This window comes from Cordyceps javanica, chromosome 6, assembly GCF_051103115.1.
Source record: "Cordyceps javanica chromosome 6, complete sequence".
Classification (NCBI taxonomy): domain Eukaryota; kingdom Fungi; phylum Ascomycota; class Sordariomycetes; order Hypocreales; family Cordycipitaceae; genus Cordyceps; species Cordyceps javanica.
This window is the reverse complement of record NC_139300.1, coordinates 1,105,025-1,128,729: the sequence shown is the minus strand read 5'-3', so window position 1 is coordinate 1,128,729 and position 23,705 is coordinate 1,105,025. Positions and strand designations below refer to the sequence as shown.

At 47.4% G+C, this 23,705-nt stretch overlaps 4 protein-coding genes across 4 annotated transcripts; 3 read left to right on the top strand and 1 right to left on the bottom strand.

Moving 5' to 3' along the window:
• Positions 1-1,064: 1,064 nt before the first annotated feature.
• V2A60_008800 (intradiol ring-cleavage dioxygenase) lies at positions 1,065-4,092 on the top strand (the record flags this gene model as incomplete). Its single annotated transcript, XM_083260072.1, has 4 exons — positions 1,065-1,245; positions 2,878-3,303; positions 3,360-3,488; positions 3,554-4,092. The coding sequence occupies 4 exons, from the start codon at positions 1,065-1,067 to the stop codon at positions 4,090-4,092; spliced, it is 1,275 nt and encodes a 424-aa protein (XP_083116198.1).
• A 665-nt stretch (positions 4,093-4,757) lies between these two features.
• V2A60_008799 (uncharacterized protein) lies at positions 4,758-5,429 on the top strand (the record flags this gene model as incomplete). Its single annotated transcript, XM_083260071.1, has 1 exon — positions 4,758-5,429. One exon carries the CDS (start codon positions 4,758-4,760, stop codon positions 5,427-5,429), a length of 672 nt encoding a protein of 223 aa, XP_083116197.1.
• A 792-nt stretch (positions 5,430-6,221) lies between these two features.
• V2A60_008798 (uncharacterized protein) lies at positions 6,222-7,446 on the top strand (the record flags this gene model as incomplete). The annotated part of the gene is made up of 4 exons (XM_083260070.1): positions 6,222-6,788; positions 6,855-7,139; positions 7,190-7,255; positions 7,315-7,446. 4 exons carry the CDS (start codon positions 6,222-6,224, stop codon positions 7,444-7,446), a joined length of 1,050 nt encoding a protein of 349 aa, XP_083116196.1.
• A 13,343-nt stretch (positions 7,447-20,789) lies between these two features.
• V2A60_008797 (uncharacterized protein) lies at positions 20,790-22,152 on the bottom strand (the record flags this gene model as incomplete). The annotated part of the gene is made up of 4 exons (XM_083260069.1): positions 20,790-21,080; positions 21,152-21,484; positions 21,584-21,847; positions 21,919-22,152. The coding sequence occupies 4 exons, from the start codon at positions 22,150-22,152 to the stop codon at positions 20,790-20,792; spliced, it is 1,122 nt and encodes a 373-aa protein (XP_083116195.1).
• Between the last annotated feature and the right edge of the window lie 1,553 nt (positions 22,153-23,705).

Sequence of the window (23,705 nt, the reverse complement as noted above, 5' to 3'; positions counted from 1 at the left end):
GCTGCTAAGCAAGCCGTCTTTCCCGTATGAATTTATCGACGCCGAAACATGCTTTAGAAGAGAGAAGGCGAAGCCGCGTAATCTTTACGTCTTCTTGTTCTGCAAAAGTAGATACAGCACCTAATTAACTCTTCGCTACACTAGCTGTTAGGCTATCAAAGATATACGTGGATTTTATATAAAGTATTGATAACTAGTTATTTATCGTTTAATAGATCTAAAGACTTCTATTCACTATATAGAATTACAATAGTAATAAGCGTTTCAATTTCATGCTTTACAGTGACGTATGCAAATGGCGGTTTCAATACCGTAGACTTTTTATGGGGTGCTATACTCTGACCAACGGCGCTGTAAGTTTCGGGTCTTATTTTGGCCTGCCTCCTAAATTTTGATGTGTTCCATACATGGAGACTTTTAGAACGAAGCTTGGGGCGGATCATCATGACACGCTCACTAGGATGCACAATTTGGCACATACATCAAAAGCCTTGGGCGTCTCCACGAGGCAAACGAGCTGATGGATCGCTGCACTTCTCTTCGCCTCCGTGTGCTTGGCCTACAGCGCACAAGTCCAAAGTTCTCGAAGAAATCAATAGATTTATGGAAGCGGCCGGTAAGGAGGGTATTAGAATCGCCAAGCTGTTCGCTGCTTGACGACCAAAATAGTGCCTAGCTGCTTACACGAGCTCGCTGCTAGCCTTGTTTCCATGGATTGAATATTAAGATTAATAATTACCTAAGTATCAATGTACTGTATGTCAGTGCCATGTGCAAAGTCGATGCAGTCACTGCCTATCCACTCTATCCGCTCGATTCGGACCAGTCTTCGACTTGCCATTGTCATTAATGTTTTGACGCGAAAGCCCGGCTAAGCAAGCATACAGTCACATTGCGGGGGTGCGGCCCGGCGGTCCCACCTACGTATATAAGATACAGCACAAAGAGTGAAACATCAACCTGCAGTGGCGCTGCATGCTTTGCTACTATCCATCGAAACAAGAAAAAATTAGAGTGGCGCTGCAGGTTTCACTACCATCCATCGAAATACAAGAAACTTAATCATGGCGAAGAACGAGTCGGGCAGGGGCAAGCGCGTCAACCCCGAGACGTACGCGACCGCCATGCTGCACCCGCAATTCACCTTCGCTCACAAGGGCAAGCCTCACACCAATTACTGTTTTGTGGCCGGCCTGCTCGGGTTTAATAACACGGAGCGGCCATCCTGCTTCATGGACCGCGATGGTAAGTCCGCCCACCAAACACCAAAGCCCTGGCTTTTTGCAACAGCTAAGGCCTCGCCGCGTTAAACCAACGCTTGATCCTGAAGTTAACATGAAACAGTAACCTAGCTCGTGTACGAAATCAGGTCAGCCTTTAAACCTGAGGATGGCGACACCGACGCCCACATTCTCAAGTTCAGTGAAACGTAGTAAGCGGGCAAGGACTAGGCCGCCGAAAGAGGGGTGACAATCTCCAAGTACTCCTCGACTCTAACTAGCAAGCGATAAATATCGGACTTCAATCTTTACAGAATTAGGTTAGCTCAACTCTCGGGCCAATTGGCTTCTGCACTGTCGAGCGATACGATATTGTCCAAATACAGTGCAATACCGTATATAGTGCAGTGCAGCAAATCTTTAGAAGGTTAGTGCAGTGCAAGGTCTAAAAATATCGTATACGGTATTTTGCACTATTTACAGCACTGGCAGTGTGAAAAGGTATCTTTATGCCCGCGCTGTTAGGAGCCTTCGCGCTTCTGATTGGCTGAATCGCTTGATATGCCATTTTGAGTGTGGTAAGATTTAATCTCCCGCTTCTCCACCAACTGGACCCCCAAAAGCGGCAAACAGTTGTTTCCACCACGTGGGCGGGGTCTGTGGCTGATTATAGCGGGCCTTACCGAGCGCATGGATACCAAATAATACACGTGCCACACACCCACCACTATATCATGATAGACCTCTACACTGTGCATATGAGGAACACTGAGTAGTAATTGTCGGGCCTTTAGCGTTGCATTGGGGTATTTGATGATCCATCAAGCTGCATGCGAAGGCCCCAACCAGAGGCGTTGCAGTGGCAGAGGGGGCGCAGGGACCTAGCAAGGGGCATTGCGACAACAACCCAAGGTAATTTAGATACCCGTTCGTACAGCATAACCTTGCTGTCATCGTCCTCTTAAATTTGACAGCATTCTTGGTTTAGTGGCTAAGCTTGACCGCCACTCAGATCCCAACTGAGCTTTGGCTAGTCATGGACGCCCGAGCATGTTAGTTCCAACGGCTCGATTGCAATGGCCGTGCAAATGTCGAACAAAAGTTCCACGTTTGTATTTGTGCAGAGGGGATCTTTGCCAAAATATTAAAATGCTCTGATCATGGATTACTAATGTATACATCTATTGCCTGGATTTCTGCATGGCTTCCCCGCTTGTTCGCCTTCTACAGTCAGAATGTGCAAGCCGACACGTATCCTCCAGATCGCCCATGTGGGATGGCCGGGTGTGATTTGATTAAGCCCATTGCCATTGGTCCACGGAATAGTCAGACTACTTATCATGTTTCCGGCTATAGTTGTTTTCTGGGTGGTGGATATTAGTCCTGCACGCATGTTGCTGCCGCTATCGAGAATTACACCGAAGCTAGACTGCCAAAACACAATCGCTCGGCTCCCAGATTGCATCGACAACAAACTAACAAGTGCCGCTAAAAAAAGATTCCAGTGACGACTACTGTAGTGCTACGAGTCGGAAGAATCGTCAAGGAAGTGCCGTGGACCTGCTTCTTTTCGCCTAGTTCGAGTGATGACATTGGCAAGGGCGACGGACATCTTCAGTATATAAGCTACGACCAGCTTCTACTGACACACAAACAGACCAAGCAGCTCCAAGATCTTTAGCAGCCTTTCAAGTAACCCAGAATCCTTGTGTTCATCGATTGCGACTCCAAGCCATGTATACGAACATCATCTTGATGGGCCTTGGCCTCGCTTCTATCCCCTTAGTGGCCAGCCACCCGGGCGAGGACCATCCCAAGGAAGCTATGAAGCGCCGCGAGTTCCTCAAGAACAACGTGGTCAATTTAAATCATTGCGCCAACAAGCTACACACTCTGGGTGTCACAGAGCGATCCATCCAGCGCCGTCATAGCATGATCCACGAAATCAGGGAGAAACGCGGCCTCGTCGCCCGCAACCAGGACCACGAGGGTCGCGGCTACAACGCCGAGATGGGTGAGTCGGCCATTTTCAGGAGCAACGCCTCGTGTGTGCTGGCTCCTGAGGAAGTTCTCGGTCCCTACTGTACGTGCTGCCCCGTTGCCATGCTTGGGTTCGTGGCTTAATACATGTACACGCAGATGTTGCCGGAGAGTCTATCCGCTCGAACATTATCGAGAACCAGACTGGTGTGCCTGTTCATTTGGACATTCAGTTCATTAATGTCGATACTTGCCAGCCAGTGGTTGGCTCCTACGTGGATGTGTGGCGTACGTTTCTCTGCTCCTACAAACAACACTTTCTCCAAGCTAACTCTGACTTCTCTTCCACACAGAGGCCAATGCCACTGGCGTCTACGCCGGCGTCGTCCAGGAGGGTTTCGAGAACAGAGAAGACACCTGGGAGGAGACTTGGGGTCTGACCTGGCTGCGTGGCATCCAGCAGACCAACGACGATGGCGCCGTGCACTTTGAGACCATCTTCCCTGGCCACTACGAGGACCGCGCCATTCACATCCACGTCCTGACGCACCCTCACGCGACGCCTCTGCCCAACAACACCATCGTTGACGAGCGCGCCTCGCACGTCGGCCAAATGTACTTTGACCAGGACCTCATCGACCGAGTCGAGGAGCTAGCCCCGTACAACACCAACAACCAACCCAAGACGTCGAATGCTGAAGATGAGTTTCTGCAGAGCGACCTCGAGGCCGGTGGCTATCCTTACCTGCAGTACCAGCTAGTCGGCGACAAGCTCGAGGACGGCCTTCTCGCATGGCTGAGCTTTGGTATCAACGCGACCGAGGACAAGGTCGTGGACCCCATCACGACCTACCATCCCAGACCAACCAAGGGAGCCAACGCATGCGCGTAAAACTGCAGCGAAGAGTCGAAAAACTATGTAGATTAGTGAATACATGATCAGACTCTAGAGCCATCAATAGCATAAGACTTGAGATCTCCTGCCCCCTGCCTCAGGCTTTCTATTCATACGCGTATGGATTGGTTGATCTATAGAGAAATTTTCATACGCCATACTCCATATTTCATAGACTAGTTCCATTCCATACGTACTCCATACGCATTCTTTACGGCGGAGAACTGGTAATTCATCCGCAAGCCAAGTCATATGGGTTCAACATATATTCGACAACGGCAGCATCCATCCTCCCTCAGCGACTGCGAAAACTTGGGCCCACGCTTACGACCCTGCTGGTTCAGAACACAGCCACTGCCGTCGCAAAAATGGAAAGATTCGCTATTGCAATCATTGCATGGTCTACGGTAGCCTAAAGAGGCAATGTTGCTAATAATAGATACAATATGATATTAGCAATATGGACCCCTCACAATATGATTGTATTCTCCAAAGATCCATATTGTATTACCCTATATGGCAACCGACATATTGTATTGTATTGCCAAGCCATCTTTCATCTACATCACAAGGTATACCCTACCTTGCGTTTTTAGACCAGAAAGATAGCGGAACAAATTATAATAAATTTGCACAAACCCTTGAACCGCACGCCCAACGGCATGGCGCCTGCGCCACCAAATGTCGTAAGCGCTGGCGATGCGCCGCGACGTGGTGCCTCCGTGAACCCCAACTCGTTGGATAGCACACAGAGAACCATCACCCGCGACAGCATCCCAGTGCGCACTCGCCCCTTCACCGGGAGCAGCAGCCCAGTTCGGCAGCAGTCTATACGACCGTCAGCCGAAAACCGAAAGCAATTGCTCAACACGAACCCTTTCGCACCGCTTGCAACTGAGGACCAAGGGATCGACGACCCTTTCGCCGACGCCGAGGTTCTGATCGCAGAAGCCCAAGACCAACTTGATACACGCGCCAGCATCCTACGCGCGTATTCGCAGGCAATCGCAAAATGTGCCGAACAATTCTCCTCTGGATACGGAAAGCGCTTTGCGCAACACCTTCGAACAACCCTCCTTCAACACTGGTCTGCTGCCTCCTTTGGTGAGAAATCGCCAGCCCCCGGCCACACCGCCACTTTCGGCGGCACAGAAAATGCCTCACGCGCACCACCTCCTGAGAAAACATCGACTTTCGCAGGCGTTGCACGCGCCGCGCATGAAACGCAGCCCGGAAACCGCAAAATCGCGCCCAGTAGCCCTGAGAAGACCGCGGGCGCCAAGGAACGACAAAAGGGTTCTCATCCGCCTCCAAAAGGACTCGACCGTTTTTGACAAGGGTCTCCAGATTCAATTAGCGATCCGCGACAGACTTCACCTTCAGCTAGCTGACGTCCTGAACATTAAACCTACTAACGTGGGGGAATGTGAAGTACCTAGAACAACATCAATGCCCCGCGCCCGTGAGAGCTACGGCACTACCCTATATGAAATGGGGGTATCATATCATAAGCGAAACATGTGTTATCAACCCAGGGCAACAGTATCTAGTACGAGTCATGCTATCTACAAGATGGTCTGGATGGCGTGACTCACTGGTATATTGCCTGGAGGCTTAGCATTATTTCTGGCAGTTGACCCGACCGGCAGTATGTTCAGGCTATTTTCTCCTTGGACTGGATGACTCTGGGCGTTCAAGCCGCAAAGGTATCCGACCTCGGTCGGTGTTACTATGCCAGTCGGCTCATGAACGCAACGCTCGCGTCGTTCCAATGTAGCTCTGGTCGGATGACGCGTTAGATAGTAAAGGTAATATAGGTCATCTTAATCTAAATGCAAGTGGCGGAGTCGGTCAAGATGACTCTGTTGATTCCAAATCCTATGGTGATGCCACCGATCCAGCCCAGAGACCACAAAGAGCCCTGCAGTAACATGGTGCTCTTGATGCTTTGGCAGGAGACGTGTACCTAGACAAGTATTTATATCGAAGCTTCTCGCCTTAAAATTTCCAACAGACCACAAAGCAATCAGTATTCAATACACACAGATCTACTACTCTTTCTTTCTTCAGGACTTATCGCTCTCATTTACTTTCACAACTGCTTCTCGGAGCGGCTTCTATCAACCATGGTCAACATGATGCTCTTGACAATACTGTCCTTCTCTGCTGCCCTTTCAAACGGCTCCGTCATTCCCCGACAGGGATCGGGCGATGTCAACTTGGCTGCACTTATCCGCAATGACGAGAAGGTACAACGCCATGAGAAGAGCATCCTGAGAGCCTTGAACAAGGGCCTTCCTTACTCAGAGGGCCTGCTGGACGCCACCGAAACCGTCATCAAGTTGGATGGCTTGAAAGAAGACGAGCGCAAGTGCTTATTCCTGCGCAGTTCTGTTAAGCAAGAGGGCTTCGAATCAATTCTCAATGTCAATCCCCACCTTGATGCTCCTGAAATAGTCACCGGACACGATTCAAAGCCCATTGAAAGCACTAAGTCTACGGCATTGGTTGCTACTGAGAGGCTTGGATGGAACAACGAAGTGGCGCCAGAAATCGGCGGCTCGGCCACGGCTGAAGTGTCGGGCGGAATTGGCTTCTTCTCGGCCTCTCTCTCGGCGACAGTCTATGGAAATCAGCGCTCATCAGAAGGCGAAAATGGCAAGGCCTCCACGCAGCATGAATACAGTGACAATGTCAAGACCTCAGATTCTTGCCCCCCGATGAGTATTTGCAGACTTGTGACCTGAACTTACACCAAGACCATCAAGGGAAGCTGCGTCTTGACACCTTTTTTCGACGAGAAATGCTCTACTGGTGACAAGAGCAAGAGCAAACACAGTCTTGGGCTCTTCCCCACTTGTCAGCCCTTGCAAGGCGTTGCCACTCAGTTTCTCGACTTTGATTACGACAAATATCAGTCCGCGTCTGGATTTGGCGGCACACTTCACGGCATTAAGATGCACAAGCCGGAACTCATCAAGGCCAACAAGTACGAGGACAACTGCACCTTTACGTACGTGCTGCGGTACGAGAATGGCGATCCCGTAAAGCCACGGCCAATGTCATTGAGACGAAACCCGACTCCGTAGCAAAGAATTTCAAGGTCACCAAAGCCCCCAAGGCGGTCGGGTGGTTTAAGCAGACGATGGTGCGAGATCCTGTGAGCTTGAGGGCGGGTGGTTCATGCAGGCCAACAATGCTTACTATATTCCCGTCGAGAGCGGCGGACAGGGCAATTGGGAGTACCGCGACGACTTGGCCGAGCCCGAAGGCCTCAATGAGAAGTGCTCCGAGTACTCGTTGCTTTCTCGAAGAGCCGAGGCCAGCGCTCCTTATAGTCCAGACCATTAACCGGACTATCAGTCTGGTCTGCATCTTACAGACCAGACTGATGGTCCAGTCCACGCTCCTCAGACCGACTGTTAGTCCAGTCTATGTTTGCCAGACTGGACTGATGGTCTGGTCTGACTGAAACAGACTGACAGACAGTCTGGTCCAATGGTCTTAGACTAACTGCCAGACAAATAGTCTGCTCCAATTTTCTTGCACGCTCTTCGAGCCAATTGAAGCCTAACCCTAACGCCATCAGAAATATGCTAGCCCTATTAGGCTTAGCGATTCCCATCTCTTGTTAGTGGTGAGACTTTAATTGGCTCAGAGAAAAAGTGCGAGAGATCTTCCGTGCAACCTACACTGTTGGATGTAAATACATCTGTCCATGCAATGGTATGAGGATGTTTTTTTTTCATTAGCATATATTTAGGCCCCGGCACCATTGATGGAATCGAACATGTGTAACCTTACAGCCAGCATTTACTGTCAAACTTACAACAGAAATCATGTCTTCCATTAGCGATCTCTCGGGTATTGCTTCTGGCTGCGGTAGCCATCTAGAATCTAGATAATTCTAACCTTAACTTAGCTACTTCTTCTTTAATAGCTTCCTCATCTTCTAATGCTAGCGCCTCCCGCCACAAGACATCCCCCATCTAGCAATACTATCGACTAGAGGAGGGCAGAAAGATTCTAGCTACCTAGGTCGATTATAACGGAAGGAAATGGTGGCATTACCGACCCTAGTTCGAGAGGAGAAAAAGAGACAAGTACAACTATTCTAGTAGATCGTCTACTATCATCGATCATCTACGCAAATAGTATGGAATTATGATCTCTACTAGCGCTACCCTTAAATTAAATAAATCTAATTCGGACCTATATTTATTTGTTTAAGAGATTTTTGAGTAATATTTGTTTGTTTAGAGTATTTGATTAAATATTATTAAATGCTGGACAGATTGACTATATCATAAACGCCGTCACTGTCACCGCGACCTAAACGGGCGGATCCCAACTTCACTACCCCATGCCTCGTCCAGTTCTTAAGGCATTATAGCGCCTCTAGTATCGTTAAACTTATAGAAAGCCTCTGTGATGTCAACGATAATTTTACAAGGCTAAAAGATCTTTCGCAGTCTATAGCCATCGCTAATATAGCAAAAACATCAAGCGCCAGCTTACTGAGCACCAGGACCGACTCTTGGTATGCCATCCACCATCGGACTAGGTCATTCGTCTCCTAAGACTCCAGCCACATATACCTATCAAGCTCACTGCCCGCTACTATCGCCCTACTCGTTCTACTCATAACCCATTGTCTAAAATCACTCGCTTCATGCGGCTTGTCAGGAGCTACCGATTACATCGGTGCAGGCCCTCGGGTAGATGCCTCGCAGGAACCCTGTAGCACCGACGGGCGGTACCACTTATTAATATATCGGGAGAGCCCCGTCTTAGCGTCTCGTACCCACATAAGCTACTCCTCCATTACCTAATTAATCTCTAAGTATCTGCTGCCAAGCCCGGGATGAAGGATAATCGATGCCACGAACAGCGGAGAGTCTCCTAGCTTAGTATAATACTTATTAAGCTTCTACCACGCATTCATAATACATAGCCTCAGGTAGCGACGATAATCGTCTCCGATATCTGCTACCGCAGATATACCTGCCGGCCTACCTGGCCTCGTGTACGTGCCAGAAACGTGCTCTGGCATCACTCTCTCCTACGGTCGTTGCGAGGGCAGATCTACCTCACAATCGTTGAACCGAGCTGGGCGTTGCCTAGTGCGACTTGGGCGCTCCTACGCAGTCTCATCCACCTATTCAATGCTATCCTGGATTATGTCGTCTATGACGTCGTTGTAAAATAATTTCTAGTCCTCTAGGTACTCCAAAAGGTATTCGACACTGGTCAAAACCTCCCGTAAGCGTCCGTTTCTATCTCCTATGCCCCAGCCCTACGTCCTCATAGTTTATAGATAGAAAGGTTCAAGAATGTGTTTGACCTCACCTAGCAATCGCCAATCATCAGCGCTCAGGATATCCTCCTAAGGTAGGCTCCCTTCTATATCTAGGTGTACCAAAAACGCTCGAAGATCGTTCTACTTAATAAGTGCCCAGGATATTATAAGATATGTGGAATTCTACCGTATATTATTATCTATCATGACTTCTAACTCGGTGGTTGACTCAAAAGCTAGCTAAAAGCCCTACGTTTCGTCATTCTCACGCGCAACTCGTTTGAATAGCTCGCTTCTTTATGGCGACGACCTAACAAATTTCATGATATTATAGAGCTTGCCCACTAGCCCTTTCTTTCTCTAATGCCTTAGTTCTTCTTCCTAGCGGCTGAGGAGGTCTAAAACCTACGATTTAGCTTCAAAAGCTCTATAGTCCTCTCCGTATAGGAATATACGCGCAACTAAGTTCAAAACATGACTGTAACAACGCATACGCCTAGCACGTATATCTACTACTTTCATGCTCGAGTCTAGATTCGGGTAAAAGTTTTGAAGGCATATATCGTTGGTCGTGGCGTTATTAGATATAATAACTCCGACCTAATCCTCCAGCCCCTACTCTCTAACGACTTTAAGAAGAGTGTAAGCTAGATTCTCGCTACTATGATATCCTAGCTAACGACGTAGCGTAAGTAGGCGCATCTAATAACACCCTTGCCGATCGAGAAAGTGGGCGGTCATAGCCATAATTACATAACGAGTAGGCGACATCCAAAAGTCAAATCCTAGATAGATCTTAGTAAGCATATGGCTAAGCTCTTATTTAATAACGCATTTTTTAGCATAGTAGATATCATTTAGATATCGGCTTATTAATTATCGGCTCCATAGTACCTAACTAGCAATTTGGGGATCGAGCTACTAGATGAGTTACTCAAAGTATGGATTCGTGAAGATAGAGAAGGGCAAATCAGTATCGACAATAAGGCCCACGCTAAGCTCCCGCACGATATTAATCCTGGCTTTAGGCACAGCGCTATAGTATAGACGTGGTTGTTTAGCTTAATCAAATTCATTAGTCGATAGGTCGCTATCTGCGACGGGGCTGCCCTTAAAAACTCTATGTATTCTTTGTCTATCAGGTTTTGAGTCGTCGGGCGTAAGAATAGCGTTAGGCATACTTGCGTAGGTAATTAGCAGCGGATATAGTAGCACTCGCTGCGAAAAACACGGCCTAGCCCTTAATGTCGCAAAGCTAATAAACCTAGTACGCATTTAGCGGTTTATCATTAGCATTAAGCTCGACAACAAACAGCCCATGGAGTTTAATCCAGCTCTTCCTAACCTTAGAGCCTTTTCGCGATAAGTATTCCTCCAAGACACATCGCCTATTCCGCTATACGGCCAGCGGTAGGTCCCCAATTGTTGTATCGTCCGGGACTATTACGACGGAGCCTGATTCAAATTGGCTCGATAGGTTTCTAGAGGTTTTCATCAGCGAAAACGCAGACGGCACCAGCGAGGTGTCCATTTCATAGCACTAGCATCTATCGTATTAAAAGTGACAATTTAGATCAGTAAACATGCGCCACTAGAACGCGCTCCCCGAAGACGCGACGCGATATGGCATATAGTAGAAAGATACTTAAGTTTATCGAGCTATTAGCGGTGATTTTATATACCCAGCTATCATGCAGGCTAATACCTAGGGTAGGGTTACTTACTATTCGTGTAGAGGCTAAACAAATATAGAGTCATATTAAATATATTAAACGCAAATTAACTCTAATATTACGTATTTATTTATTTGATAGAGATTTTGGCATTGATTTGTTTGATTTATTTGGTAGTTTGTTTAATGTGATTTGATTTAAGGGCAGCGCTAAAAACAGCTTATCTACCCCTCAGTATATGACTAAATTCAGCTAGGTGCATGATTCACCCGTTTGCACACCATCTTCCTCTTTATGATTATAACACATTAGATCATTTAGGACCGCACAGGAACGCGCTACGCCAGGTACCTATATTGACATAAATAGACCTAATAATTGGTATTAAACTATTACCGACAACATTTCCGGCGAAACCTAAGAAGTAGAAGTACTAACTCCAAGAAATCAAAGCACTAGGACAAAATCGATTTAATTGCTATTATTAAACGCAAGCCTTTTAAATAATAACTCTAAGTAGAGATAGATCCATAAAAGATAAGACTAATAGCTACTAGATTATTGAATTTGTTAATACGCTAGCGCTAATGCCCCTAACGGTTATCGAACGATCTAGAGGTATTCTATTTAATATTACCTTTCCACCTTTACTACTAGAATAGGATAAGGAAAGTAATATATTAATTTAGATCTATAATAAATGACACTCAAACCTTTCCGTTAAGTATGAAATTTTATTTAGAGGAGCGACTTCTGTGTTAGAGTAACACTACTAGCAAGAATAATAGCATACGAGCGACGCTAATAAGCTACCATATATTAACGAGTAGAATATTTAGGCAATAAACTTATAAGCAAAGTTACGCTTAACGCTATTGCCGTTGCCACCATTCTGGCCACCTAGGCCACTATCTTGACCGTCTTGGCCGGGCAGTCCACCCTGACCACCCTGACCATCTTGGCCAGGCAGACCACCGTCCTGACCATATTTGCCAGGCAGGCCAGGCAATCTACCGTCCTCGTTATCTTTGCCGGGTAGGCCGGGCGGACCCCCTTCCTGACCAGCGTCTTAACAATACTAACCATCCTCGCCATATTTGCTAGGCAGGCCGGGCAGTCCACCGTCCTCGCTATCTTTGCTAGGCAGGCCGAGCGGACTACCATCCTAACCATCTTTGCCAGGCAGACCACTATCCTGACTATCCTGACCATTTTGGCCGGGCAGAACACTGTTCTGGTCACACTAGCTATCACTGCGGCTGTTCTGGCCATTCTGGACACTGACACTGCCAGTACCGGCGCCGCTAAAGCTATAGCCTTACCTACCTAGGTCGTTACCGACGTTAGCAGCACCAGCGAGGTCAACGACGGCGTAAGCGGAGAGGGCAACTACGGCGAAAGGGCCTAGGTTAGTATATATAATATTAGGAGGGGGGGTAGTCGTTGGTCGAGGACTAAGTAGGAGAGAGACTAAAAGGTGAGGACAGTGGCGATAGTAAGTTGGGCCATTTTTGCGGTTATTATAATCTGTTATGAGAAAGGTTGATTGGAAAACAGGAGTAAGATAACTACTAGGTCAACTGGTGAGTGCTCGAGATCAAATTGAAGGACAACAGATTATAGAGAGCGAAGTTAGTTGGTAAAGATAAAAGCGTTAATCTCTATGTGATGTTAAGAGACTGCTGGTATAAGGCTAGGACAAGATAGTACACTTATACATCCTAAGTCTATAGCTTAACAAGGTTAAACCAACTTTTCTCAATAAATTATACCCTTATTGCCATCTATCCTTCTTCATATAATCACGTAACAAAACCTTGAGCTGGCTATAGTAAGGATAGACAGATAAACAGACACCTAGCTTGCGACGAAACCCTCCCATAACGTGGGGAGATGGCAGATAAGGCATATAGCCCCGTACGTCAATTACTTAATACATTAAAGCATGAAGAAGCCATAGAGACTCGAAGGATAATCCGCCTAAGTTGGTAGGCATGTCCTTACTCGAGGGTGTAGAAGGGCGATCGGGAGCGCGCTTATCTAAAGCTCAGACGTCGCACAACTATCGCAGACATGTCCTGGCATTATATAACGAGAAGAACGTTTACATGAGTTCCAACAGAAGTATTTATGCCCCTATAAGCTCTACGATTCATTGAAATACTAGCTAGGTGCTACGTTAAGGCTATCGTTAAGCTTAACGATATCTGAGTAATATAACGTGTGGCTTTTAACCAACACGCGACTTGCCCACATACACGTCATCCAATCGATAAAGACTCTAAATATCTCATTATAATTCATCTACACTTATCCTTATCGCCGGATTCGCCCACCTACCGTTACACTAGGCTTATTACCCGCCACATATACTAACGCATACTATGGGCTTAGTATAATTGCTAGTCGAGATGACTTATGGGATTGATTTATGGTATTTATAGTTATAAGTTATAGGGGTAATTTAGATCTTAGGATACGAGAACTCGGTGTAGGCTCCCGTGGGTGTGGTTGAGGCTATACTAATAAGTTATAAGTCATGACCTTAACTTTATCATGCCCTGGCTCCATGCGCCTCTTTACTAGGTCTCTATAACCTTACATAACACGTCATCCTATTTCGTTAACGCGCTATAATATGTCCTTCGCCGGGACTATATAGACGGGCGTAGTCGGACATTCATTACGAGGCCATTGCCTGCCTTAGTCTCATATACTTTCTAAGCGTCGTAGCATAAGTAATGTCAAGGAAGGTAGTGGGAGGAGCTAGTATATAACTATCTAATCAGGTTTACTAGGTGGGGCCCTTCAAGCGACTAAAGAATAGAGGTCTTTGGGAATACCTTTACCACGTCGAATATAGCATGTCTAAAAGCCTGCACGAGGGCGCTAATAGACGTAAACAATTAAATCAAACTAGATTAAATTAGAGGAATAATAGTATAGTATTTTACACTATTTACAGTACTAGTGCTAGTGTTAAGTATAAGGAGGAGGTATTATTATGCCTACACTATTAGGAGGCTCCGCGTTTCTAATTAGCTAATCCGCTTATTATATTATGCCTATTTTAAGTGTGGAAAAGAACTAATCTCCGCTTCTCCCCACCTCTCCACCACCTCTCCACGAACTGAACAGTTGTTTCTACCACGTGGGCGGTCAGTGGCTAATTATAGCGGGCCTTTCCTACCTTACCGAGCGCATGGAGACCAAAAAAAAGACGTGCCACACACCCACCACTATATCATAATAGACATCCACACTTCGCGAAGTATTAAGCTATTTTAGGCTTAGTCATAAACGTCTCTTACTCCCTATTTACGGCGGATTTATTAACTAATACTAAAGTAGTACCGCCTTTATGGAGACTTATTAAGAAGGGCTGACTCTTGCTGTTCGCAGATTCTCTACTAGTCACGCGGTGGGAGGGCCACTTAACTAACAAGGCCTAGCTCTTAAGCCCCAGGAAAACTTATTCTAGCTATTTCATCGGCTACCTAAGAGGCTTAAAAACGAACATAATCCCTCCCTAAACAGCTTCCCTTAAGCTCCGCCTCACTGTCAAAAGAAGATAAAGGGGTAGAGTAATGGCTATACCATAAGTGCCATGCGTTTCATGTACTTATTAGCCCATTACTTAACCCATATTATAAGTCGATCTACGGTCAAGAGCCATTAACGTTGATTTTATTCTATCGTCTTATCTTAAACCTAGAACTTACATGAATCAATCCTGCAAGATAATCGTCGCTAGACGAGTACTCGACGAGCCTATATAACCAGCACGATAAGCCAGACATTTCGTTCGAAAACCAACAACGCACATCACTCTCGTAGTACAGTTACTACATCACTTCCTATACTCTATCCACCTTTTCATATTCTTTCCAAGATACAGCTCCTCTCTGTCCTTCTCCTGACTTCGCTCGGCGGCATGGTCGCAGCTACCCCTGCTAGCGCCGTTGATGTAAGCAACCAAGAACCTCTTCATCGCGAGGCTATCTCTAACTCGTTCCAGAAATTCTGCCCCAAGACAAACAACAGCCCTAACTACTACGAATCCGAATAAAACTGGGGCTTCGTAGACGACGAACCCGAGGTCGAGGTGGTAGGCGACGGTAGCAGACCCCTTAGCTTTGAACCTATCAAGCCTATTAGGCCTGAGCAGGCCCTCCTAGCCAAGCCAGCCAAACCTGTTAATGACGCGAAAGAGATCTATTTTGATAAGTTGGGAGATTTCTTCGATAATTACTTGAATGTGGAGAAGAAGTCTAGGATTGAGTGCATTCTCGCTAGCGACAAGGTTCAGGATAACTACATGGCAGCCTAGGATGCGACTCTAGCTATTTCATCTCATAGATGAAGACCTAGACTCGACAGTTGGTTACACGACGCAAACAGTCCTATAGAGGAGCCAATAGATTGATTAAAATAGCAAGACAAGATTAAACCAAATATTTGACTGGATTGAAACTGCACTGCAGACTTGCATCTCTACGCTTCCCCCTCCTGGCTTGTTGATGTACGCGGAGCTGGTCAGGCGTTTTCAATGCAATATGTAAAGCAGCTCCGATGTCAGTGTTCATGGCTAGCACGAAGAGATTAGCATGACCTTGCGGAAATCCTTCGCCCGGCCAGCCAATCGCGCGACGCCGCGCGACCTACGTGAGCTCCGCTCTGATGTTGAGCAAGCCAGGCATCCTTACAGAAAATTGTTTATTGATTTGCCAATAAGTATCTTTCTAAACGAAACAGGCTATCAGCTAGCGCTCTGGATCATACTAGGGTTACACCATCGCTAATAATAACAGAACTCAGAATTACCTCCTCACCGATAGGTCAAAAATAGATTAACGCCAGAAACGCTGACTACCGGAGCAAGCTTAGTATTTAGAAAGCTCATAGGGCAATTATTTACCATAATCGCCGCGTTCATGGTACCCTTACCAGGCATAAAGTCAAGGACAGCATTCTAGCGACCAATAGCGCCAGTGTTATAGACATTAGAATCACCTAACGCCAATTGAAAAGATGGGCCCACAAATGCGGGGCAGTGCTGCATAGCATGTCTAGGGATCTATATGAACCACGTCTCTAAATCATGGCTTTCATGGCGATACGTTGCTTATTCCGGCCGTTAGCCCGGGAAGGTTCCAACCGGTCCTACACATTATGGACCTGTTTGTAGGGCAGGTATCCCATTTCTAATTCATTTTGCAATTATAAATTCCATAAATTGTGCCATGCCTACAATACCCAATCAGTGTCTTCGGCCACCCTTCAATTTTAATGTGAGTTTGGGACCTGGTTGGCTTTGCTCCGTCGAAAAAGCTATGTCAACCTTCTCATCCATGTAGAAAACATGGACCTGAAAAATGATGAAATACTAAGGCGCACTCGTGGTGTGCCGGGTGGAGCAGGACTCAGTCTCGGCGCGTTGACGATGATGACGCTATGCTGCAATGAGTGAACGACGCGGCGATCATTCAAGGATGATGCAAACTAAGTGATGAGTGCAGATGAATCATAATGAGACATTCAGAGTCTTCATCGGTTAGGTGTGCATTTGAGCGAGTCGCGTGCTGGTGGATGACTAAAATGGTAATATGTCCGGCTCGGCCTGCCCGGCCTGCCCTTTCAAGACGGTCAAGATGGTGGCCTGGCGGGCCAGAATAGTGGCAACGGCAATGGCGTTAGCGTAACTTTACTCGCAAGTTTATTGCCTGAGCATTCTGCTTGTTAATACATGGTAGCACATCAGCGTTATTCGTACGCTGTCGTTCTTACTAGCGGTGTTCGGTCAGACACAGAAGTCGCTCCTCTAAACAAGTTTTGCATTTTATTACGGAAAGGTTTAAGTGTCATTATATAAATTCAGATTAAGATATTGCTTTTCTCAATCCCCTTAGGAGTGTAGAGATTGGCAAAACAGTGTAGGCATTTGCTTTTCGACTAGCGGCCACCTAAGCCGCGTAACCCTAACCCTTCCACGAGCTCCGCGACCGACTATCTAAGTCAAAAGCAGGTCATTCATTTATGACAGATCCTGCGAACGGGCTTTCTAACGCCTATATAGAGCTACTACTTTTCGCAATTAACTACTAAGTACTAGGTAGTGGCGGTAATGTAGGTGTGTAGATAGGGAGAGATAGAGAGTTTAATAAAGAGTAGTAGAGGGTAAGAGAGAGTAAGAGAGAGATAGAGAGAGGAAGGAAGTAGGTAAGGGAAGATAGGAGAGGAAAGGGGGTAGAAGGAGCCTCCATAGACAGATTAACTATAGTCCCTCTTACTACCACCTTCTATAGTATTATTGGTACTATTACAGAGTCTAGCCCATTAGACGAACCCTAGAGCTATATAATATAGTATAGGGGTTTACATATAAAGGGGTCACAGGGTGAAGTCGACTAAGCTGCGACGTCTTTCATACACGCTAGCTCATAGGTAGTCACGCGCGTCCGCCCGTCCTTCGATGAGGCAATAATTGATCTATCGGTCACCTGTTACGAGCATCTTCGACCTGCTAGCTCTCTTGATGTCTTCCAATCGCCGGCCATTCAAGCCGGGAGCCGATGGTGGTTCACTTCGTCGTGTCGGTTAAACATTATTTAGCGTCGAAACTGCCAAAAGTTATAGCCATATCCATCGCTTGATCAATAACAAACCCCCCCTCAAAGTGGCCTGTCGACAGGGCCACCCCTCTACAGTCACCCCTCTATAGGCTGGCCTAGTATAACACAGCCTAGCTAAATACTATTACTTATAGGCTAAAAGAGCTTGGAAGAGCTTAGACAGGCTAAAGGTTCGCTATAAGATTGCGACATCGGCGGTAAGGTGTGTTACTAGTGCTATAAATAAATGAATGATAAGTTAAGTGCCTATCTATAGTAAAATCAAATAATAATATATAGAGATATATAAGAGAATATATAAAGCTGGTATTACCAATGTGATGTTCGGGGAGAACCGCAAAAAGCCCACAGCAGTAGCTGCCACACGCACAAGACCGTCGAGTCGTACGCAACACCATTTTGAAGATATCGTTCCTCTGAGGGTGGGTGTGTGCATCAGTTGTGATTGTCGACTGTTGATCAGGACCTTGGTGTAAAGGGATTGCCTTTATCGGAGGCACTGTATTCTCACTACGACATTGCCAAGCTTTGTTAGGCTTGGGCGCAATTCTCTGTATGACATGCAGGTATTCGTAGAGTCCATCCCTGTCTCTGATTGAAGACACTGGCAGGGTATAGAGGGAAGAAAATAGACACAGAAACAAGACTAAATAGAAGTTAAAGAGGTAAAGAAGCAAATGATAAAAATTAAAGAAGAGTAAGATGATACTGACAGTCCCCTGATTAGCGCAACAATATCAATCAACACCTCTTGACAACCTAACTCTTATAGAAATTGAACATCAGACATTAGTCAAACTAGGTACAGCGAGGTGCTATTACACTTCTGCCGTCTGCAACTTGCCGTCCACTACGCTCCACCAGGCCGGCCTCGTCCGGGCCCATCACAACAATCTCGGGGTTTTACGTCTCTTTGCCTTGAGTAAGCCTGAATGGCATTTCCATCTTCTGCAGGCGCGTGTCTATGTACTTGATTGCCTTCCAAAAGCTGGCTTCGCCACCTATGCACGCGCCGCTCTCGAGGTGCTGTGCCAGCCCGCTTACGGTGGTAAATTTTCGAATAGCTTTTGATTTGCCGTTTCCGCTCCTAATTACTGCTGCCGGACAATAGATAAAAGGTTTGTAGTGAGCCGCTGAGCGGATATGATTCTGAAGAGCTGTTGCATCTCGGAAGGGGCGACGATTGAGAGGGCAGAAAGGGCAGCGATGTGCGCAGGAGACTGGGAGATAAGGGTTGTCCAGTCAGACAAGCTGCCGCTTGTAGGCGTCCAACAGCCATTGGCCATAGAGCTTAAGGACAGACTTGACGGTGTGCGGATGAGGTCTGAACCGACATCTGACTGACCCTCATGGAGAACAGTACCATCAGACGGTAACTTGGTGATGAGCCTTTCGGTATCATACTTTGTGATTAAGAATTTCATCTGATCACGATCCATGCCTGATGAACAAGCGCCGCTTTCGAAGTGGTGAAGCACGGCAGAAGGGGTGCAAAACTTTGTTTTGCACAATGTGCTGGCAAAGCAACTCAGGCTTGCCAACGGCCGATGTGCAGGAGAGGTACGGTGCTGCTCCAACGACACCTCGGTAGCAAATGTACAAGAACACTTGCTGCAATGTAAAGTTGCTGCGGCTTTTTTCTTGCTGGCCCTTTGCACTTTGCTCTTCTTGGTGGCAGCTGGACGCCGATGAACCTTGTCCCGAAGGTGCTGATCCAAGGCAGCGCCGCTATTGAATTCCCGATCGCGATCACAGCAACGAAACTCCGTCGAGTGTAGTAGTGTCTGCATATGTGATTTGAGTCCTTGAGTGGTACTAAACACTCTATTGCAGTCACCGCAGTAGCAGTGTCGCTGGGCCTTCTGGTGATTCGTCAACAACAGCCTCGACACAAAGGTTTTCGTGCAAGCTGGACACTTGTGGCAATGAACATCCTTGATGTGATTTTGATGGCCTTCTGAAGATGCTAGAATTTTCTCGCAGTGCTGGCAGAAGCAGTGCTTAGTTGCCTTTTTATGTTGCGAAACACAGAGTTGCAAACATCGCAGGAAGACATTTTGGCGGAACCAATTTCAGATTGATGAACAAAGTATGTATGTAGTTGGAAGTATTTAGTTGAGAGCGAGAAGTCAGAGACGTTCAATCTCCACGCTTCAGTCTCCTATGAGTTCTGTTATTGTCGTCGCGGCTGAGGAATGCTTCCCCGCACCGACATATATATCGTTGCCGGAAACGTTCACTGTGGGCATCGGGATGGGGGATGCTGGTTGGGCTGCCATATCTGCCCAACTGCCTAACCCGGCGCAGGCTACAGATTACTTATACCGCTGCTTCCGCTATGGTCATCCACTACCCCCGGTCGATCTGCAACCAGATCGGGGTTTGAAGGATCTTGTCAGTGCGTGCCATACCAGTTTGCAGTCAGAGCGACCACCGACTAGGTAGGGAGCACATGGATATTCTTTGCAACCGCGCACTGTGTCGCTCTTTTGAGGCGCCATTATTTGGAATGACGGCCCGAAAATCACTCACACGAATTTACGAACATCATGTAGACAGGCTTATAATAAGTCACCTGGAATACACCACCTCTGGGCGTAAAGCGCCGCTGAATGCTGGCGAAAATTTAGCAATGAGATCCCAGCACTCTCTGATTAATTGCAACCTAATGGAATATTCTCCGCCCTGACGCTGGTTAGAATTTTTACTTTGACATCCACGTGTGGGATAGACCCGTGGTAGGTTCGATTGACCGTCCCGACTTTATCTCCCATTAGCTCTCGCTTCTTTGCGTGGCGGAAGTGCGACGTTCCAGAAAGCTAGCTAGATGTCTGTTCGGGATCCGATTTATACCCACCGAACAGTTCCGCAGTAGAATTCCAAATTTTCCGCACGATCTTCCCTTGAATCGAAGTCTCCTTTTATGTGGGTGGCGAAATGATGCGCCGCTGCTGCTAAAGGTACCATAGAATGAAAGGGAATTACCGAGTTGGGCTCATTGCAGGCAGTACCAGACCTACGACCTGGCCAGAGCCGCCGCCATGGTGACAAGACATTGCACCGCCCGTGATTTGATAAGATCAAGCAGCGCTAATAGATGTACCTAAAACGCGGGAGCTCCCTATCCGTCTTGTCCGACAAGTTCACTACGATAGCGTCCATCATGTCGTTCAAGTCGCTTGTGGCCGCTTCCGTCTGACCAGGCAGTTTATCGCGACGCTTATTCTCCCACAGAGTGTAAAACAGCGTAATGACAGATATAACAATCGTGGCCACAATGCAGATCAGCATGGCAAGATAGCCCGATGGATAGGAGGGTGCTTCTGAACCCTTGTAGAGCTGCGGGCCAATAATGTTTGCGGCGCAGCCAGCAGCAAAGATCTAGTGCACGGGGTAATTAGAGCAAATTTCTCGTTGGTGCAAGGTGTCGAGAAGAAAAATTTGCAACGTACAAGAGCAGACGCGACGGATTTCTTTGTGAAGCCCGCGAAATTGCCAGAGGTGAGGACGGCGAGCAGCCCATAGTTGGCCGTGTACATGTCGGTCAGAACCGCGCCCGCCCAGCGACCCCATTTCAGGTGCGGCGGGAGCTGTCGCATGAGAATGATGCCGAAGGCGCTGATGCACAGGCAGACAATCATCCAGAAAATGCGCGTGTTCTTGTACCGCGTGCTGGCCCAGCCCACGTAGAGCTTCATGAAAAAGATGATGGGAAACTGGCACGCATTGAGGAGAAAGACCTCTCGCTTGGTGAAGCCAGTGCCGCGCAGAAAGATATTCAGAAACTATGGCGGTTTCAGCGAGGGACGATGGCGATGCGCAGACGGCTGGCAGATCATGATACATCTTCGGCTTTCCAGAATCGTCACTTGACTTTTACATACCGGATGTAGTCCTCCATTGGGAATGTTGAGCACCAGCTGGTTCAAAACGAGCAGCCATGTATGCATGTCGCAGAGCGCCTCGCGTAGCTGTGGCCACCGAGAGTTTGTCGACTTGATGCCTGTTAGATTGTCGCTGACTCTGGCAATGGCCAGAATGCGCTCCTGTTTCGTGAGAAACCAAGCAGTCGAGGGCACATCGGGGAGCATGATGAACACGACCCCAGATGCAACAACTGTGGCGCCTCCAAGGATAAGATACAGTGCCTGTACATTTATGGAGTCTTTAGTTAAATCGGCAGCATCTGCTTAATGCCACGATTTCAGGGCTGACGTACCTTCCATGATGCAATAGTGTGTATGTTGGTGACGCCGAGGCCTACAAAGCTACCAACAAGACCTCCGATGCTGCCTCCCAGATACCACAAAGACTGTCGAAACGGCTGCTCCTCTCGTGTATACCACATTGCCACGATAATGGTGAGCCCGGCCGTGAGGGGAGCCTCGGCCACGCCCAAGAAGAAGCGATTGATCAAGAGCCCAGTAGCATCGCGGTAAGTCACAGTAAGCATTGCGATTGCGCCCCATGCGAGCCTACATTGCACCTCGTCAATCAGCCTCATCTCGCTCAATTCACCAGCAGACGGCGACTTATAGGGAGCCCGCGATCAACTTTGCGACCGGCCAGCGTACCATGAGGACTGCCGCCGGATACGATGCGGTCAGATACCCGAAGCAGTATATGCCATTCGCCCAAGAATAGTCACTGTCAGTCAAGTGAAGGTCTTCCGGGATGCCGAGGATTGAGGTGTAAGACAGCGCGAGCTTATCCATCAGATGGAAGCAGAAACAAAGAGTCATGACCGGCATAAGACTTAATTCATTGTTTCAGCAGCGAGCGCGTGATGATGGATTCTTGAAGCTGCAACTCACTAAAGATCGATTTTGCGCTTCAGTGCCTTGCTCTTTCCCGGCGTCAGGCTGGCGCTCCTGTCGCCAGCCAGCTCTGTCTCTAGAATAAGCACATTCTGCAGCTCGCCTTTACCAACTGATGCTATGGTTTACAGAACTCGCGATGAAAAACGTTGTTACTAGCTGTCAGCTTGCTTCTTTCTCGAGGCTGTTTGTAGTAATAATTGGGTTAGATCTGTTGGGTCCTGCCAGTCGAAGCTGAAAGAGTGTGGGGGCGACGTAAGACAGGATATTATGCAGGCTTAGACTAGAGTGTCTCGGGTGGAGGAATATATTGCATGCGCAGTGAGACTCGCATGCCAATAGCTTCACTGCTCCAACAGCAAATGCAGACCTCGAGACGTAAGAAGAATTACGCGATGTAGCAGACTGACGCGATGAAAGAGTTTGAAAAGGAAACCCATTGTCACGGTCAATATGTATCTTGTATGAGGACACTGGGATAAGACATTTGGCGGCGCCACCGTAATATGCCCCTATTTCACCAAGCCTCGCCACCAGCCTTCTGAATACATTCACTGTGACCGGCCACCATTGGCTGCATGCCTGTCACAAAACACAACCTTGACCTGCAGACGAAGGCGCAAATCAGGCGAATGAACGTGCGAATCTCGTTCCCGCTTCAAAGCCAACCACGATCGGCAAGAACTTGGGAGCCTGCCAACACTGACTCTACAACATTTATAAATGAGTGCCTAACACTGCCAATGCAGCTCAGTACCCAAGCAAATTTCGCAAAGGTGTTCCTGTTTCGCAGTTGGGACCTAACAGGCCCTAAATAGTACACAAGAGACAGGATACTTGGCCCGTGAAACCTCTACGTACTGATAGTGGAGGGCGAAAGCTGTCGTTGGTCAAGCTTCACTGTCGAAGTCGCCTTTGCGAGTGGCATATGACCACTCCATTGCGGCGGCTGTTTACACCTTTACGGTAGCACAATAACAGCCGCTGAAGCGATCGTCTCACGGGGGCTAGCCACGAGAATTTATGAAGCAACTCTAAGCGCTCGCATTGCAATCAGCCACAGAAAAATTGCCATCGCAGAATGAACAGGTAGTGACTCACGATTTCCTTCTCCCGTGTATAAAGATTGCAGTGATTCAGAGTCGCAAGTGTGCAGGGTAGCCGTGGACATGTAAGCCAGAGGCATCGC